The sequence below is a fragment of the Leptinotarsa decemlineata genome, unplaced genomic scaffold (assembly GCF_025532065.1).
Source record: "Leptinotarsa decemlineata unplaced genomic scaffold, Ldec_3_MD MMD2_tig00003736_RagTag_RagTag, whole genome shotgun sequence".
In the NCBI taxonomy this organism is placed as follows: domain Eukaryota; kingdom Metazoa; phylum Arthropoda; class Insecta; order Coleoptera; family Chrysomelidae; genus Leptinotarsa; species Leptinotarsa decemlineata.
The window spans coordinates 2,236,665-2,256,323 of record NW_027412593.1 but is presented as its reverse complement, the minus strand read 5'-3'; the positions used below and the strand labels follow the sequence as shown (position 1 = coordinate 2,256,323).

The following is a 19,659-nucleotide window of genomic DNA, read 5'->3' as shown; positions in this document are numbered from 1 at the left end:
TGTGAAATGAATTTGGGCTTTACAAAAATTATAGAATTACAGTTATTTTTGCTCTGATTGAAAAATTATCAAAATTCAATTTGAAAATCATACCTCTGAAGGTTCTGATGTATTCAAAAAGTAATTTCAGACAAATTCATTCCACACGAGACGTTTCCATTCTACTTTCAACTGATCATTCTAACATCTGAAGTTTTTGTTGACTCCCAATTGAATTAGCTCCCTCAATCAATTGGGAGATCCTACTTTTGTACTAAAATACATACTGACCCATTTTATAATAGAAATATCGTTCATGTAACTTTGAGGTTATTCCGATTTATTCAATTTGATAGATGGCCTAAGCAAATAGAAAAATTAGAGGGCGGGATTACGAATATTAAAGTTTCTAGTGTAGATGATATATGAGTTGTCATTAATAACGAGCGGTGCCTATCAATTTATTTATTTTATTACTCCGATTACGTGCTTTCATGTCTGTTGTAGATTGATGTAATATACAGATATATGATGGAATTGGCCGATACTTGATAATTAAGTGTTTTTTGAATACGTTATATATACAGCGTGACTCACGGTCGATGGTAGGTTAGACGTTTCTGGAAAACGCAAAGCATGATTTTTCTGAAAATTTCTCCTCTCACATTTCCTTACCTGTTCTATCGATCTAAAATATTTTCAGCATTGCGGCGTTGCCACTTCTATCAAAAAGTCATAGCAATTATATTTTTTTTAATGGAACACCCCGTACATTAATACATTTTTGGAATCGCTCTAGTATTTCAATACTTTTTTGTTGATAATGTCCTATATCTATCTCTATCTGTTTTCGAGATTAAAAATAAATTGTGCTAAATATTGTCCAAAACATAGCCTTAATTGAAATTGAGTACATCAGTACTCTCAATTCATGAAAAGTTGATATTTTGATGATAGTTTTAACAAACTCGAAATATTCAAATGACACCAAGAAATCGACTCCATATCATACAGGGCGTGCTAAAATTACTATTATTTCCATTGTGCATAAAAGTAGTCGAAAGTTCATTTTTTCAAATGTATATTACTGGATAAATTGAAAGATGGTGAAAAATGCTTCAAGATGATATACATGTCCCTATACCTAAATCGTCAAATTTTCTTAATAAAGCCATTTTTGTGGAAAAATAGTTATTCACGTTTAACCTACAAGTGTTGAAAGTGGCATTTTATTTTGTGAGTGGGGATTATTGCAAAACGAACGTCAGCAAGTGGAGCAAAATGAAATCACTTTTAACAAATGTATCATACAAATTTTTTTGTATAACGTTACTGCTGATAACTTCATCAGTAACTTCATCGGGATTTAATATTACCAATAGCACGAACTGTATGTGTGAACTTCTCTAAATGATTTTTTGGTAGGTGTTCTGATTGAAGTGTTTCTATCAAAGATATTTTCAAAAACAGTTGTACAAAAAGTAATTTTTAAAGAATTTGATTTCTAGGTAGCCGTTGAAATATCAAGCTTATGACAGTTTGGTGACTTTTATAAGTAATTGATAAATCGTTATTGACGGTGTTTCAAAAAATCGCCAAAAATGAATGCAAATATTGATTATTCAAACGAAGTTCTTATGTAATTATTTATCATACACGGACAGTGTGATCAAATCATTGCCAGAAGTTGTAGAAAATTCAACCGAATGTATCCTGAATTAACACCAATGAACGAGAGGAAGCTTGTGAGATTACAAAATAATTTCCTTAACTATGGCTCCATGTTAAAAGCGCCTTCAACATTACCATAACCTGTTACTTCAAATGAAGACAATACTGTTAACGTTTTGGCATATTTTTATGCATATCCAGAAGCTTCCATTCGCAGTGCAGAAAAAGATTAAGGTGTATCACATGCTTCAGTACAACGAATTTTGAAAAATCACGGAATGCATCCATATAAATTTACCAAAGTTCAAGCTCTAAAAGCAGAAGACTTCGAACGTAGAATGCATTTTTGTGAATCCCTTTTGATTCATACACAGGAAGATCGGGAATATTTGTTAAAAATAATTTGGAGCGACGAATCAAAATTTCCGAAGGATGGTATTTTCAATAGAAGGAATAAACATTTTTGGGCTGATCATAATCCTCATGTTACAAAAGAAATGGGTTTTCAAGAAAAATTTGACCTGAATGTTTTCTGTATTCTGAAGAACAATAAAATTAGCTTTTTCTTTTATGAAGAAACACTGAATGCAGAGAGATATCTCCAAATATTAAGGACGACTGTAACCGATTTTCTTGAAAATTTGCCTTTAGAGGAATATAGGAATTCGTGGTTTCAACTGGACGGAGCGCCAGCTCATTTCACCCAGGAAGTTTCCAGGAAACTTGACGAACTCTTCGACGATCGTTGGTTTAGGCGTTTAGGGCCGTGGGATTGGCCACCGAGACCACACTATCTCACGCCACTTGACTTTTTTATGGGGTGTTTCAAAAGAAATGGTATACAGTGCCTACCAAAGAAGAATTGCGACGGCGAATAGTGCGGAGTATTGAAGATCTGGATCCCCAGGAAATTGAAAAAGCAACCACAAGTCGCGTAATAAAAACATTTTAAAGCGTTTAGAATGTAATGGACAACATTCTTAGCATTTATCGTGTTTTGTTTACAATTTTGTTATTTTGAATCATCCTATACAGTTATTGTCTGTACTTTCACATGTTTTAGCCCACAAAATCCTACTTTTTACCTAGAAATGACTGATTTTTGGTACAGTTATTCCCTAGAAACTTTGAGCCATAGTTAAGGAAATTATTTTGTAACCTTACAAACTTCCTCTCGTTCATTGGTGTTAATTCAGGATACATTTGGTTGAATTTTTTACACGTTCTGACAATGATTTGATCACTTTGTTCATGTGTATAATAAATAATTTTATAAAAACTTCGTTTGAATAATCGATATTTGCATTCATTTTGGAAGATGATTCGAAACACTGTCGATAACTCTTTGTGAATTACTTATAAAAGTAACCAAACTGCTATAAGCTTGATAATTCCACTGCTACCTAAATCCAAATTCTAAAAAAAATAATGTTTCTAGAAGAAGCGACTTTATTGAGAAAACTTGACGATTTAGGTATAGGGACATGATATATCATCTTGAAGCATTTTTTACCATCTTTCAATTTATCGAGTAATATATGGGGGGTTTCATTTGAAAAAATTAACTTTTGACTACTTTTATGATATAATTATAACTTTCTATTCCTTGTAGTAATCCAAAATTGATATAACATAGAAGAATATATTATTTTATGCTTTAGGTTGTCACTTTGGCTTAAAAAAAAGATGAGTTTTTAGTTTTTTATTTTATATGAATGGTTACAAGTGATGATAAATCTAAATATATTATTTTGACTATTGTAATTATTCTTTATATGGAAAACACAATTATTATAGACTATGGCAGGTTGATTGGAAGTAGTTGCTTGTTCTTGATTCAGAGATTCTTGAATCGTCTTTGCCGAAGTTGAAACAGACCTTATTGTGTTAATTATTTCCTGATAATGGCCCGAGTCTATTTGCATATATGGTTATATTGAGTGGCTGCTACCATATCATGTATTTTAAAAATATTTAATTTTTCACCACATTCCGGTGTGGAATTTTCTTACCGAATACCATGCGAGGTCAAATTAATATCCGAAAATAATTTAACCACTAGTTGTATTACTAGTGAAATTTTTTTTAGAAATAATATATATACTTCAATTTCAAATTACGACTATTATTGAATTCAGAAAGTTTTCTTCACGTAATGTCAATGGTAATTTGGTCCACTTGTATAGAGACTTGGGAAATCATGCGGTATGTCATTAGTGACAGAAACAAATTGATTTATCTCAACTTCAAGCTTCAAAATCACTATAATTGACATTTCTTTCACATCATTCGGAAAAATAATCAAAATTATTCCAGTTTATTATGACCACAACCCTTCCTGAATCTAACTCGGATGATTACTTGAACAGTAATGAAAGTAAGACGAGGTAAAAATTATTTCCATGGTGAATGGGGAAGCTACAATATTTATTTAATTCCAGGATGGTTTCCATCTCTATCGACGTTTTTCATGGAAATGGGAAGAGAATTGATGGAGGAAATACATTATGTTGAACAGTTTTTCATTAAAATTCACAGTATATACGCATTTGTCTGCCAGGTTAGTTGATTATTGATAAGTAGAGTGGGGGGTGATGAAAACATTCATACCATGAATCAGAACTGTAACAGTGTCTCTCGATGCACGTTTCGATACAAAGTCAGGTCATCTGATCATAAACTGACTTGAAATGAAACAAAGGTAGAGTTTAGATTGCTTTCTACAGAATTGGATCCCGGAATAAAAAGTTCACGCATGAAATTCAAAATAACGGAGAGAGAGAGGTACTTTTCAACATTATTAGGGTTTAAAAAACATCTGTTCAAAATCTGTTTTATCGTTAATCACCTTTCGCCACCATACGAACGACAACTCTCAGGAGTTGAAAAACTTGTGCGAGCTAAGGACTAACGAAGTCTTACCTTTTAACGTGTGATTCCTAACACGGTTGCAGAATCATCCTAGCTTCAACCAGATGAATTCTCTAGAGAAAAATATCTGGTCGAGGCGGGAATCGAACCCACAGCCTTCCGATCGTGAGTCAGGCGCACTCCCACCGCGGCCAATTCCACAGGTAAAAATCAATTTCAAATACTGAACATTAGCGAGAAGTTTTTCTTCTTCGGGTTCATATCAGCATTATTCAGAATATCAGCAATAATCAGCCACTTCTGCTTCTGTTGAATCTTGGTCGCTTAGATTCTTTTGACGTCTACCATTATCCATAGAATTTCGTACCTGTGCCTTACAATAATTATCATATTCCAAAGTATCAGCTGATGAATTGTTATTATCTTATTGAAAAATTAAAATTAAACTTCCTATGTATTTATAACTAACGTTAGGTACTGCAGTTTCGTCCTACAAGGACATTTTCAAAGGAAAACATTCGTTTGAAAATGTGTTTGTAGGACGCAATTGCATAAGTTACAGATACAAGTGGTATAACAAGTGAAATAACTATAGATCTATGAGCATTATTTCTAGTATTTCAAAACTATTCAAGCTGAATATGAAAAACCAGCTGTGTGCTTTCTTCGATAAATATCGCAGCATGGTTTCATTAAAGAGAAAAGTACAGAATCTGCTCTCTGTGAATTCCAGAGCCATATAATGAAACATCTGGACAACAACAAATTTGTGATGGGCCTATTTCTAGACTTTTCACGCGCTTTCGACTGAGTCGATCGTAAACTACTGATTTCTAAGTTATCGAGATATTGTGTCAGGGGAGTATCCCTGCACCTGCTAGATTCTTTTCTAAGCAATCGAAAGCAAGTTGTGAAACTTAATCAATACCGCAGATACCTTACACATACCTCAAGGAGTTCCGCAAGGCTCGATCCTGGGACCAATACTCTATGTAGTTTATGAAAATGACCTCATAAGATATCTCAACATGACTAACAACTTTAATATAATAATATAGGTACATAATTCGACCACACTGTTGATGGCTTTTGTTGTTGTGCCAGTTCCGAAAAATAAGCCAACAACACCGTCTCCGTGGAAGAACTGAATGTCTTTTTTATAATTTTCCACGATTTAGCTGGCAATAATTTTGGTGACGCTACTTTCGCTGCTTCTACTAAGTCTGGTGGAGACAGAGAAAACTCGGAATTAGACAATTTTCAAAATAACTACTGACCACTGAGTTCGCAATTTTTAAATCAAATCACAGAATTGAATTGACAAATATTTTATTAAAACAACGATAAAAATAAAAACAAAACAATAAAAATTAATTGGCGCTCCGGGGCAACTTCATTGATTCCAGTGGCGCATTTGCATTTTCAGCTGCAGGAAAACCCGGAGAAACCTGCAGCACATATATTTGCTTTTCTATTGATTGGTTTTCTAGCAACGCTATAAGCACCACAGCCTACCTGTTTAAAAATTCAAATTTCACATCGATAATTTTCTGACTCTAACATATTGTAATAATATGTTTTTTTCAATATTGAATCGTCCTTCTTCCCGTCACAGAAAAAATTGTGCATTATACACGGGAAAAATATTAGATTTTAGCTCTCGGTTTTTTGTCTCCCTCCACTTCGCGTGGGGAGACAACACAACCTCGAGTTGTGTTGTATAATAAATAACTATTATATTAAACTTATTTGTTTGTTAGTTAAAGTAGTACTATATTTCGATTTGTAATTTTTTTGTTTATTAATGTAACATGGAATTTTACGTTTTTTGAGTGATTAAAGTGTAAATTTTATTAAATAGCTCGAAATTGTACATGATGACTTAAAAAAAGTCGAATTCGAGTTTTTTTAATTTTTCGCATTTTCTGAGAACATTTACCACGTTAATGTATATTTTTTACACCATCAGAAAGTAGAGATCTCAACAAACAGAAAGAATATCGACTTTTTGGAAAAAGTTGATATTTTGACGCGAGAATTTTCGATTGAAAATTAGGGCGCTTTTTTGATATTGAGTCAAAATAAGGTGAAAAAATAAATGTTTCAAATTAATTAAATTACAGTGCATTTGAGATATAAAAAGGTAAGTTTTCACCAAATTTTGTGAAAAAAACTTTTTTTTGAGAAAGATAAAAATAAAAAACTAAAAACTTGATTATTTGAATTTTTCACATGAATTTTGAGGTTTTGTGAAAAAATTGTGAATAAAAAAATTGTGGATCTTTTTATTTAACTTTTTTCCAGAGGACTTGTAGATTTGCCGGAAATCAAGATAAACCACTTTTTACCCTTCAAAACTCATCCCCTCCCACTTCTCTAACTCAGATCACCCGTAATTTATTATTCCTTTAATTTTTATCGTTTTCCCCTCCTTTTATAATCGGTTTCATTGTACTATTTTTTTTTTCACTTTTTACCATTTTTGATGGCTTCAGCTCTGGTCTATTAGTATTACAGCTGCAGAACATCTGAAAATATAGTTTCAACGAACAAATTTTATAAAAAAATCAAGGTTTTTATGTTATCACTGTTGAATAATATCACACAATTATCATTATGATTATCATATCCATATAATTAATACGTTTCGTTCAATTTCTTCCAGATTTGTTTTTTCATCTTGTTCGACGCCGCAACTGATAAACATCCTGAATTCGACGAATCGCGAGGAGACAAAAGCGTCGTTATCGCCTTATCAAGTATCCTCTTCTACTCTGTATTCGCCTACTTCGTATCAAGAATGCGAGACGTTTGGCAGACGAACAGAGTAAGACCAATTCTAAATTTTTCCAATAGAAGGCGCTTTCTGCAGTGGATGTGTAAAATATTGATCGAGTGGGCCAAAGCCGTTGTTATAGTTATGTGTCTCAGAGAACAAGGCATCTACTATGAACCAAAATTGATCTACAGTATCGCGACTTTCATTTACTACTTGTGTTCCGAGAAGATATTCCTCCAGATCATACCAGAGCTGGTTGAAGTTTTGAACATTGAAAGTTTGGAAAATCTGGAACATCTCTATGTTCCTATGGCTCTGAACTTCGTGGCAATAGCAGCAGCGACTGTGACGATATTCTATCTTCTCCTCTTCAAATATTCCCATTTTATCTTACTCACTGTATACTTTGTTATATATCTTCGGATAAAAGATGTTTACCACAACAACTGGAAGACCCTCAGAGCGGAGAGGCAAACTTATCGGAGTTTTCGAGTGGCTACCAAAGAGGACATACAAGAATGGGCTGACATATGTGCCGTCTGCTTGTGTAGCATGTCAAGCGCGAGAATAACACCCTGTAATCACCTGTTTCACCCACACTGTCTCAAACAATGCCTCAAAACTTCTTTTTATTGTCCATTGTGTAAAAGGCACTTCATGGAACGATCTGAAATAAAATAAATGAGTTATCGCTTACAGTCTACTTGTTTTGACACGTCTTGAATTAGACGCATTATAGTCTAGTTCACAAGGTGAAAATATTACGAAATAGAGATAATAGTTAGGAAAATACGTGCAATGGCTCATTCGTTCCGTAATGATTGCTAGAAAAATGTACTGAAACCATTTTTCAGCACATAAAACATTGTGAAAGTTATAAATAATTCAAGATGTACACGCCACGACTGATGGCGAGCGATCGCGCAGGTACAAGACTGATACACTTATCCAACAATTAACTTCAATCAGTCACTATCATCTTCACTGCTGCTTGTGATTGTGCTGATATCGTCATTTGAATTTATAATCACTAGATTTACCCCTGCTTGAACGTCTGTGAATGTTTCATTTTCCCAATATTTCTGCTCTATTTCTACTAGATGTGAGCAACGCTTTTGCCATTCCTCGGCAGTGCTTTGATCAAACTCGTGCTCCGCCAGCTTACTCATAACTTCCAATTTGAAAGTAATATTCTTTCAAAACACTTTGTTTTTGACAGTAGCCTAAATGAGTTCACAGAGATTCAAATCTGGATGGTAGGGTGGAAGTCGCAAAACGTTATGTTCGTGTTCAAGCAAAACCTCATCAAATTTGTATCTAATACGATGATTTTTATTTACCATGATCAACTCGTATAATTTGGGTTTGAGCATGTTAGGGGCAGCCACTTCACCATGGCAGCCTTCCTAGAATTTATGTTGGGGGCTGGTTTAGTTTGAATATTATGCTATGGAGCATTATCGGTCACGACTACCGAATTCACGGGTGAATTTGGAATTAAGTTTTTCCAAAACTTCATTAGTTTTGTGTTGGAACTTTTTTACCGTATTACGACACCCTTCCATATTATGAAAGTCGTAAATAATCCGTCTATTATTGGAATACTTATACTGGGTAATATCAGTTGATGGTGCTCTTCTAGGCCGCTTCTTTCTCGGGGTGGAAAATTTTGCTTCTCCGTTATTTGCAGAAATTAATGGTTCCCATTCTTCAACCCCTCTTTCAATGGTTCATATTGAAATACCTAATATAAAATGAAGATTTGTGTTGAAATAGTTATTTTTCAAATTTATTCAATGCTACCTGTAGCGAGATGTTTTATTTTTCACATATGAAAACGAATCCGACTCACATTTAACACTTTGAAAATAATTGAACATTTTTTTAAAAAATCACGTGCCTGACTCTTGATGACTGGTTTTTTGTCAGGCTTTGACTTTTTTTTAGAAACAACACAAATTATTCAGACAATGCCAAACGCCAAATGCTTTTATTACAGAGCATATATGAAATAAATATTAAAAATAATGGGATATAGAACTGTATGGAAGTAAATGCTGGAACAACGTATTTATAAAATATTCGTATAAGTAGAATTTCAATAGAGGAATGAAAAATTGATTATATAACACAGAAAGTTACAAATTATGCAATGTAGAAGTATTGACACAAATGTCAGTACAATTGTAAAATATCGAGATTTTCTCTTCGAACTCCGCAGACTGTATCCAGATCACTCTGTCAAGATGGTCGTTCTGATTATTGGAGTCTTTGGTGGAATGATGTCATTCTTGGCTCACTGCGTTTGCTCAGGGCACATGATTCTCGGACCCAATGATCACTAACCCCACGGTGTGGGGAGTGGTCATTGGTTGATTATGCTGGCGCGCCCTCCCGAATGTATCGGGGCTTCGGGGGATAGGGCCTGACCAGCGCACACTACGGTGATAAAATAATAATAATAATAATAATAATCCGTTGTGGGGAACGAGAAGTGCCGAATTTATTGAAACTATTCGTTCCCCACCCTCAGGCTCATACAAGCTAATAAGCCTGATGTAGTCCTTCTCGACCACCAGACCAAAACGATATTTGTCGTGGAGTTTTCAGCTCCTGGCGAGACGAATATCGTCAGAAAAGAGGAGGAAAAACGGATAAAATATCGAGATTTTCTCTTCGAACTCCGCAGACTCTATCCAGATCACTCTGTCAAGATGATCGTTCTGATTATTGGAGTCCTTGGTGGAATGATGTCTTCTCTACTCTCGAATCTCAAAATCATACCGGCTTGACGTACTAAGGCAGAAATCTTAGCCGCACAGATGCAGAAGGCTGTCATTCTTGGCTCACTGTGTTTGCTCAGGGCACATGATTCTCGGACCCAATGATCACTTACCCCACGGTGTGGGGAGTGGTCATTGGTTGATTATGCTGGCGCGTCCTCCCGAATGTATCGGGGCTTCGGGGGATAGGGCCTGACCAGCGCACACTACGGTGGAAAAAAAAATAATAATAATTAGTGCTTGCCATTCCAATCTTGCTCTACTCGTTTGGAGTAGTGAAGTGGACTCGGGAGGAGCTGTATCAATTCGACGTAAGGACCCGAAAAATGATGCATCTCTATAGGAGTTTGCATCCCAAATCGTCCGTTCCACGGTTGTACTTCCCCCGACAATAGGGAGGTCGTGGACTTTTAAGTTTGGAGTGTCTACATGTCAGAATGGTACTTTATACAGCCTGTAAAGTCGTCAGGAGTTCGGATCCCCTTCTCTGCATGGTCCGTGACCATGAGAGAGCAGGAATTTGAGCTTCTCTCCTTAGGGCAGCTGCCCGAGTAGCTGATGAACTCGGTATAGTTTTCGACTCTGAACGAGGTGACTACAACTCTGTTACCGAGTTGGAACCCGTTCAGCAAAAAGGTCAGATAAAAGCCGCAGAGATCACCTTACTTCTGCGAAGACACAAGGATAAGCCAATGCATGGGGTCTTCTTCAATAACATTGGAGACTTTGGCTTATCAAACCGCCTGACGTTCGCTTTTCTCAGGTCGAGTGGGCTGAAGTCGGAAACTGAGGGGTTCATCATGGCTTGCCAGGATGGTGTCTTCAACACCTCAGTCTACCGCAGTCGCGTGATGGGTATAGAGATTCCTTACACAAGGTGCAGGGCCTGCCGCGAGGTGCCCGAAACCCTAATTCACTTGCTATCAGCATGTCCAGCATATGCGGTCTCGGCCTATATCCATCGACATAACGCGGCCCTAAGAGTGCTACATTACCATCTACGGCACTCTTACGGTATTGACGAGACACCGGTGTTGCCCTACGCCCCGGGGGATATTGAATCCGTTGTGGTGAACGAGAAGTGCCGAATTTATTGGAACTATTCGTTCCCTACCCTCAGGCTCATACAAGCTAATAAGCCTGATGTAGTCCTTCTCGACCACCAGACCACCAAAACTCGTGGAGTTTTCAGCTCCTGGTGAGACGAATATCGTCAGAAAAGCGGAGGAAAAACGGATAAAATATCGAGATTTTCTCTTCGAACTCCGCAGACTCTATTCAGATCACTGTCAAGATGGTTGTTCTGATTATTGGAGTCCTTGGTGGAATGATGTCCTCTCTACTCTCGAATCTTAAAATCATACCGGCTTGCCGCACTAAGGCAGAAATCTTAACCGCACAGATGCAGAAGGCTGTCATTCTTGGCTCACTGCGCTTGCTCAGGGCACATGATTCTCGTACCCAATGATCACTTACACCACGGTGTGGGGAGTGGTCATTGGTTGATAATGCTGGCGCGCCCTCCCGAATGTATCGGGGCTTCGGGGGATAGGGCCTGACCAGCGCACACTACGGGGAAACAAAAAAAAAAAAAATAAAATAATAATAATAATAATAATAATAATAATAATAATGCAGAAGGCTGTCATTCTTGGTTCACTGCGCTTGCTCAGGGCACATGATTTTTGGACCCAATGATCACTTACCCCACGGTGTGGGGAGTGGTCATTGGTTGATAATGCTGGCGCACCCTCTCGAATGTATCGGGGCTTCGGGGGATAGGGCCTGACCAGCGCACACTACGGTGAAAAAAAAATAATAATATCCGCCGCACAGATAACAGATGCAGAAGGTTGTCATTTTTGGTTCACTGCGCTTGCTCAGGGCACATGATTCTCGGACCCAATGATCACTTTCCCCACGGTGTGGGGAGTGGTCATTGGTTGATAATGCTGGCGCACCCTCTCGAATGTATCGGGGCTTCGGGGGATAGGGCCTGACCAGCGCACACTACGGTGAAAAAAAAATAATAATATCCGCCGCACAGATAACAGATGCAGAAGGTTGTCATTCTTGGCTCACTGCGCTTGGTCAGGGCACATGATTCTCGGACCTAATGATCACTTACCCCACGGTGTGGGGAGTGATCATTGGTTGACAATGCTGGCGCGCCCTCCCGAATGCATTGGGGCGTCGCGGGATAGGGCCTGACCAGCGCACACTACGGTGAAAAACAAAAATAATATCTTTTATTACGCATAAAAATACATTTATACATAAAAGGAAAAGGGTTAGCCAAAGGCCATCTTCCACCGATCCCAAAAATTATACAGTGAGTACCTATAAGAAAATAATTATAAACACACTTATTTACTATCATAACAATAATAGAGGAGGAAAAAAATTAATACATCAAATAGTTGCTAATAACTCTTAATATTCTTAACATTATTTTGGTCAATTTAACAATTTCATTGCACTACCATACATTGAATTTAAAATTTTCAAATTAGCACTGGGCAGTTAGCATCTGTGATTTTATTTCTTTCTTGAATTGATAAATAGTATGATTTAAAAGGGGTAAAATTTCATTCAGATGAGAAGGGGCTATATAAAAAAAACATCCTTGAAATTTGGAAGTACGGTGCCTAGGTATGTTGAATGAGTTTATTCTCAAATTGACCATATGTAGGTATGTCAGAATGTCTGCTTAATAAACTATATAAATAACTGGGTGTTTCAGTTTGAAGCAACTTAAACAAAAACATTTTTTTCAAATATTGAACTCACATATTACCTCACATTCAGCTCCTTCATTTTTAACAAAAATGGGATGACATGTTCACCGTATGGTATACAGCATACGAATCGCATGCAACCATTTCGTATACGTTGTAACGTCTGTTTGTTATATTGCGGCAAAAAATTGTAATACACCGAACAACACTACTCGATATGGGGGTAAATAAGAGTTTTAACTAACCTGAGTTTCATTTCTTCTGATAACTGATACTTGAATTTATATAGCGATTTGAGTTTGAAGAATGATACTTTGGAAATGTTTGTCACATGTTCATGGAAAGACAAAGAGCTATCTATGGTTACGCCAAGATTTTTAGCACTGTCTACCCAGTCAATGTCTGCGTTATCAAGAGTGAGCCTGAAGCTACATTGAGTTTCTACTATTTGTCTTTGAGACCCTATGCATAAGGCCAAAGTTTTATTTGGATTGATTTTCAGTCCATTGATTTTCAGTATATGAATGTTTTGTGCAAATCTGTGTTTATATTGGCCACGCATTTTTCTGTATCGATATTATGAGAAGACAAATATAAGTGTATATCATCTGCGTATAGATGTACTTGTGATATACTGTTTGGAACCTTTGGTGTAGTAATGAATATTACCGGAGTTTTTTCCCAACACCAAATCGTTATTTTTACACCTCGACACGTGTTTCGATCACCAAGTGATCATCTTCAAGAGCAAGAGGAAGAGGAAGAGGAAGAGGAAAATTGTTCTATATATAGCTGTAACATTTAAACATACATAAGGACATATTGTAAATAATAGAAAGGCCAATTGTAAAATTAATTTAGGGTGGTACACTTGTATGGGTGGTATTACTGATTACCTATCTGTATGATGTACCTGATTAGTATAAGTAGCTTTAGTTTTGAGTAGTTATTAGTTTTATCTTCCTCTTGAAGATGATCACTTGGTGATCGAAACACGTGTCGAGGTGTAAAAATAACGATTTGGTCTTGGGAAAAAACTCCGGTAATATTCATGCGTATAGATGTACTTGACAATGTGATAAGAAAGTGGGGGTAATCAAAAATAAACACTGAAAACACCAAGGATCCTAAAATACTTCCCTGCGGTACACCTGAGACTGTTTCTTCTAGGGATGACCATGAGTAATCATCCAGTTTGACCCTCTGTGATCGGCCTGTGAGATAGCTGGTCATCCATTCAAGAGAAATGTCATCGAATCCTATGAACTTGAGCTTGCTTATGAGTAAATCGAAAGCTTTACTTTGATCAAGCAGTATTGAAATGGTGACTTTCGATTTTTTGCGAAACCCAGACTGCTCGTACGTACGGGAGTATTCGATTTTCTTCCAGAAAAGCTCTTATTTGTCGGGAAACATTTTTCTCGAATATTTTAGAGAATGAGGGCAGACTGCTGATAGGGCGTAGGTCACTGAACGTGTTAGGTGCATTTTTTTTCGAAATTGGAATTATATTAGCAACTTTCCAAACATCTGGAAAAATATCCTGTCTGAAGGACTCGTTGAAAATATATTCAACTTCATCAATACAGTGTGGTATTACTGAAGAAATCATCTTGATATTTATATTGTCAATACATAAAGCTTCAGATTTGATGTCTTTGATAGCAGTCAAAATATCATCATCACATATATCTGTGAGGGAAAAGTTCATAGGAGCGTTCAATTTATTATTAATGTAGAATTAAAGTGTGTCATTATTCACTATTGAATGTCCAGCCACGTTTAAAAAATAGTCATCGATTTCTTCAGGTCTACGTAGTTCAATTGGAAGGCTATTATTGGTTTGCGAGGATGCAAGATTTCTCCATGTTATTTTTGAATTGTTTTTATTTTTATTCAAAACGAATTGTATATATGCTGTTTTTTCACGTTTTACTGCGTCATTGACGTAGTTGCGTAAAGTTACATAGTACTGTCTAGCGGATGCTGTCTTTTCTTTGAGATATTTGGCATGAGCTCTATCACGGGTTTTCATCATCAATTTGATATTATAAGTTATATACGGATATGCTTTATGTTTTCTGTTTACAGTGCAAATTGGAGCATGTTTGTCAAAAAACATAATGATGCATTCGTTGAGAAAATTTACTTTGGAATTAATATCTTGCATAGTCACAATATCACCCCATTGTAAGTTAGCAGCACCTTGAGAAAAAAGTTCATGATTGAAATTCTTGAAATTTCTATAAAAAATCAAGTTATCATAAGTATCTTCGCCTTCGAAATCAATATCGCAAAATACCATATCAGATGATCACTCATATCAAGTGTATTAGAATTTCTTACCATTACTTCCTTACTAATATAAATGACATCAATCAGAGATTCAGAAGTTGTTATCCGAGTAGAATTTTCTACAATTTGAATCATATCGAAACAAGAAACTAGGGCAGTGAATAGTTGAGTGTCGCGAGAGACACAGTTTAACAAATTAATATTAATATCACCAACTAACACTACACTAGATATTTCCAAATACACTCGTTCCAGTAAATCAGCTAACTCCTGCATACAGTCCTCTACATTTGTTCCTGGTGGGCCATAAACAAGTCCACAGGATACTGTTTGTTTGTTTATATTGACTATAATCCATAGCTGCTCTAGACCATTTGGCGAAATTGAAGAGTAATATAATTTGTATTTATACATACAGCGATTTGATGAAAAAACATACGCCACCACCTCTACCATCACGGTCCATACGTATCAAGTTGAAGTTAGGTATAGTAACAAATTTATCTGGATATTCTGGAGCGAGCCATGTTCCGTGACTCCAATTATTGAAATTTTGTTATTATTGATACATTATGAATGTATTATTGAATGAGTGTTCACTAAGATACCTATTACAGATCAAAATAATCTCATAGAAACAGACAAAACTTCTGAAACAACCTGATAGTTTTTCAAAATTCAAATGCTACCGACCTCTGCCAGTTAACATCGAACTGAAGAAGAGTGTAAAAAGGATTCCTGTCTGATTTCTGCAAAACTGTTTCTTCTATTGGACGCTGCGTGTCGCTGTAAGACAATAATGGACGAAGTGTAGCTACAGCGCTCATCTTTGGTCATATATAAAAGGTGTGGCATACAGTGTGGTGCAACATTTTTTTCATACGAAGCACATTTGAAATTCAAAAATTAGTTAGATTGAACATTGAATTAGATTTTCTCAAAGAGTTGTGTATTTGTAAAATGAACAGTGTAAATAACTTACTTATAATAAATTAGCATATGAAAAAACTTTCCTTGCAGAAATATATTTTCAATAAAAGCTTCATTTATTTATTTATATTTTACATACACACAGTAAATTCCACTACACTATCCACACGATTGAATTAATATTAAATCAAAAGTAACCTATAAAACACATGTATATAGTGTCTGAAATAAAGGATGAATTAGAATTAAATACAGTAACAATAAAAACTGAATTATAGTTATTGACAGAATGTATCAATGAATTATAATTTATAAAAAAAATTTTTCAATATTTTTTTGCCCGTGAACGACCATGTAGGTAGGATTAAAAATATCGAAGTATTTTGCAGGAGTATTACCCCATTTAACGCATCAACATAGAGGAGAGTTCTGCAAACAGTTTGTTCTATTGAAAGGTAAAATGAATAATTCATGTGCTCTTATATTGTTCTATTCGAAACATCTGAGCAAATTATTGATAATAACGAAAGACAATTCATTTTGTTCTTTAATATTTTTTGTGAAAATAAAGTATCTGATATGTTACGCCTATGTTCGAACGATACAAACTGGAGGTCTCGTCTAATTAGCAGAATATCATTGTTCCCAGTGATTGATACCTTACCATAAATGAATTATTTGATAAGTTATCAGTTGAATAATATCAACTTTTTATATTGTGTTTATGAAGCACGAAGTTGAGAATCAAACTAACACGGCCAATATTGCCAAGTCACGCTCATTTTTAGCAGCAGATTTTGTATCGGGAAAATATTACTTAGATTGAATTAAAAACCAGCAGAAAATTTTTCTTTATTTCACAGTCATTTAATGATTAGGTACTATGGAAAGTAATGAGTCTTCATGTAGAGTAGATTGATTCGTCATATTTCGTAGTCTAATTTTAGTACAACTTCGTTGTGAAAAGTTCAATGTAAATAATTTGTGATAGATATTGTTCCTTGGCTACCATTATGACATAAGAGATATTAGTATAGAGCAATCCAAACCACGTGACTGTGACCCAATATGGCGGCGTAGGGCAAACAATCTAATTACCTATTGTCATAAGAGTATTATTGGTTGTGGTGTTGTTCGCTATTGTGGAGTGTTTTTTCACATTTTTGGAGCTTTTTGTGGTGTTTAAATTCAATCAAAATGGAAAGTGAATACTTGAAATCACTATTGCTGAACAGCAGAGACGTTGCTAAACGGTATGTTCAAAAAAATACACCATCATCTGTTTACATTTTTATCACTGTGTTACAGATATATAATGAACTTGAGATTGGTCAATGGTTTAGACCCTGTCTCATTGAATGTTTCTAATTTGGATTATTCAATGGATGTTGTTACATAACTGGTGTTACTAGTTACATATGTGGATATTGCTTCATATTTGGTTTTTATACTGCACGCATGTGCAGATGGAGGCATATAAAGGTTTGGAATTGTATATATATTTTGAATCTGGCTTCGTTTTGAAGGTGGGAATAAAGATTGATAACAATTTATACATTTCAGTTGGACAGGTGAGTTTTTCTAAGCAAGCAGTATGCTAACTTTCTGATTTCCTAATGGTATAGTTAATTCATCTAAGAAGCGATACACGTTAAACTGTGTGTATCCATGATCAGCTATACCTGTGACTTTTTATGTTTATTGTCTTCTTTGTTGATCAAGAGAATGATTCAATTTTTCATTTGAGAGTCCCAGAGTGATTCTTACAGTAGAGACTGATCTTAATGACTTATTTTCAGGTCAAGCATTCACAGAAAGCAAATGCGAAACCTTTAGATGTTTGGTGCATCATAGCAAAAGATGGAAGCGTATGTACAGCTCACTGTACTTTTATGGCCGGAGACAGTGAAGTTTGTAGTCACGTTGGCGCCATATTATTTGCTGCTGATTATGCAAATATCAAAAAAGCGGATATGTCATGCACATATATGGAAGCTGTGTGGCCAATGCCATCCATGACACAGATGTTCCCAATTGTACCAGTACATGAAATGAATTGTGAGTTTACAATTACTATGGATTTTCATGAAGTAACAGCAAAGTCAATTGAAAATATTTTGAAGTGTTGAACTTGGTTTGTGTGAAAAGCTCTGTTTTGAGTTATCTTGAGATGTTTATTATCTATGTTTTCATTTAATAAATGTGCTGTGTACCATGAATATCAACTTTCAATTAATGAATTTATGAAGAATATATAATAAGAGTTTTAATATTACCACTCAAAATACAATTTATGATATAGTCTTTTCAGTCAGTTGTTCAAATTTTAGAGCCAGTTCTTCCATCGTTAAATCAGTCCTTGTTAAAATGCCTTTTTCTTGTCCATTTCTAGGTTCGTCATTATCAATATTCATTTAAGACTGGGGTTCATTCTGTCAACAAAAGACATTTCAAAATCATGTTAATACATAAGTATTTCACCTGAAACAACACCACTTACTTTAGATAATTTTCTTTTATGCAACCTCGCTTTTCTTTCAACTTCTTCTCTCGAACATTTTGTGCTAAATGACCCATGTTCTGCGAAGGAACCCAGTCAGGATTGGTTTCATCCTCTGAAGAAGCAAGTTTGCCTGAAAATAATATGTATATTATCAAGTAGTTTTCACTAAACGCAAAATAGCTTCCAGTGGAGACCTGAAGTATCCAGAGACTCACTTGTTATAAAATATCTGCTTCAGACTTTCTAATACTTGATTTTCGAATCTGTAAGATCATCTCGCTTGATTGCAGCTAACCATAGGGATTTTCGCTTTCTGGATAACTCATCTTTATTAGTCAAAAACTTGTGTTTTGACTTGTGTTTTGAAACTGTAGGAACAGAGTAAAACCCGACTTTATCCCTGTTGTTACCAGATCCACAGCCAACCACAATGCACGTAATGGGCATTTCCCTTTAGTTGAAGCACTAATTATCAATTAAAATTTAAAAACACTGCCGAAATACGCACAGGAAATCACAAAAAGAAACAATAACTACTATGGTCGTATATCATAAAATACAATGTTTGCCCTACGCCGCCATATTGAATTCGTTTTGACAGGTCGCTGGATTGGTCTATTCGCAAGATTGTAAATGTCATAACCTCAATTGTTGAGCGCACCAGACATCTACCATAACCTAACAGACCCAACATCGCGTCTTTAATTTGTTTATTCCCCATTATTTTTGAAAGTTCCTCTGCATTTTTTATATCAGTCAAAATGGAGAAGAAAGAGCCAAAAACCAAATTTCGACAATTCTAATTTTTGGCAAATATTTCAGAAACAACCACTGATATTCTCGATCTGAAAAGATATTATTCTAGTTCCCAAAATAGGAAACTTTTGTCCAATCCAACCGACCTTGAAGGTGTTACCATTTTGAGATAGCAATAGTGAGATCCACTAAAAAAACGGCCTGTATAAGGTAGTTTATCAGCAGTCATTACGGAACTTTTTATATTTAGTGGAGGAGCAGAAATCCACCATAGCAATTATTTATGTATCAAGTTACGACGAGTTTCATTTTGTGTAAAAAAAACGGCCTGTATAGTCCCAAACCAAGAAGAGA

General features: G+C 35.6%; 1 protein-coding gene and 1 long non-coding RNA gene across 3 annotated transcripts; both read left to right on the top strand.

Moving 5' to 3' along the window:
• Positions 1–3,871: 3,871 nt before the first annotated feature.
• On the top strand, positions 3,872–7,999 carry LOC111510354 (uncharacterized). 2 transcript variants are annotated; one of them, XM_023166256.2, is made up of 3 exons: positions 3,872–4,027; positions 4,092–4,210; positions 7,187–7,999. In XM_023166256.2, the coding sequence occupies exons 1-3, from the start codon at positions 3,973–3,975 to the stop codon at positions 7,979–7,981; spliced, it is 969 nt and encodes a 322-aa protein (XP_023022024.2). In that variant the 5' UTR covers positions 3,872–3,972; the 3' UTR covers positions 7,982–7,999. The 2 variants fall into 2 exon arrangements, with proteins under 2 accessions (XP_023022024.2, XP_023022025.2); XM_023166257.2 differs by having other exon boundaries at positions 3,881–4,037.
• An 8,936-nt stretch (positions 8,000–16,935) lies between these two features.
• LOC141483556 (uncharacterized) lies at positions 16,936–18,265 on the top strand. The gene is made up of 2 exons (XR_012466152.1): positions 16,936–17,617; positions 17,846–18,265. It is a non-coding gene; the product is annotated as an uncharacterized lncRNA (long non-coding RNA).
• The last annotated feature ends 1,394 nt before the right edge of the window (positions 18,266–19,659 follow it).

Coding starts and splice junctions, on each gene's coding strand:
- LOC111510354 (XM_023166256.2), top strand. CDS start 3,973: ATGACCACAACCCTTCCTGAATCTAACTCGGATGATTACTTGAACAGT. Junction 4,028..4,091: donor TTACTTGAACAGTAATGAAA/GTAAGACGAGGT, acceptor ATTTAATTCCAG/GATGGTTTCCATCTCTATCG. Junction 4,211..7,186: donor TATACGCATTTGTCTGCCAG/GTTAGTTGATTA, acceptor AATTTCTTCCAG/ATTTGTTTTTTCATCTTGTT.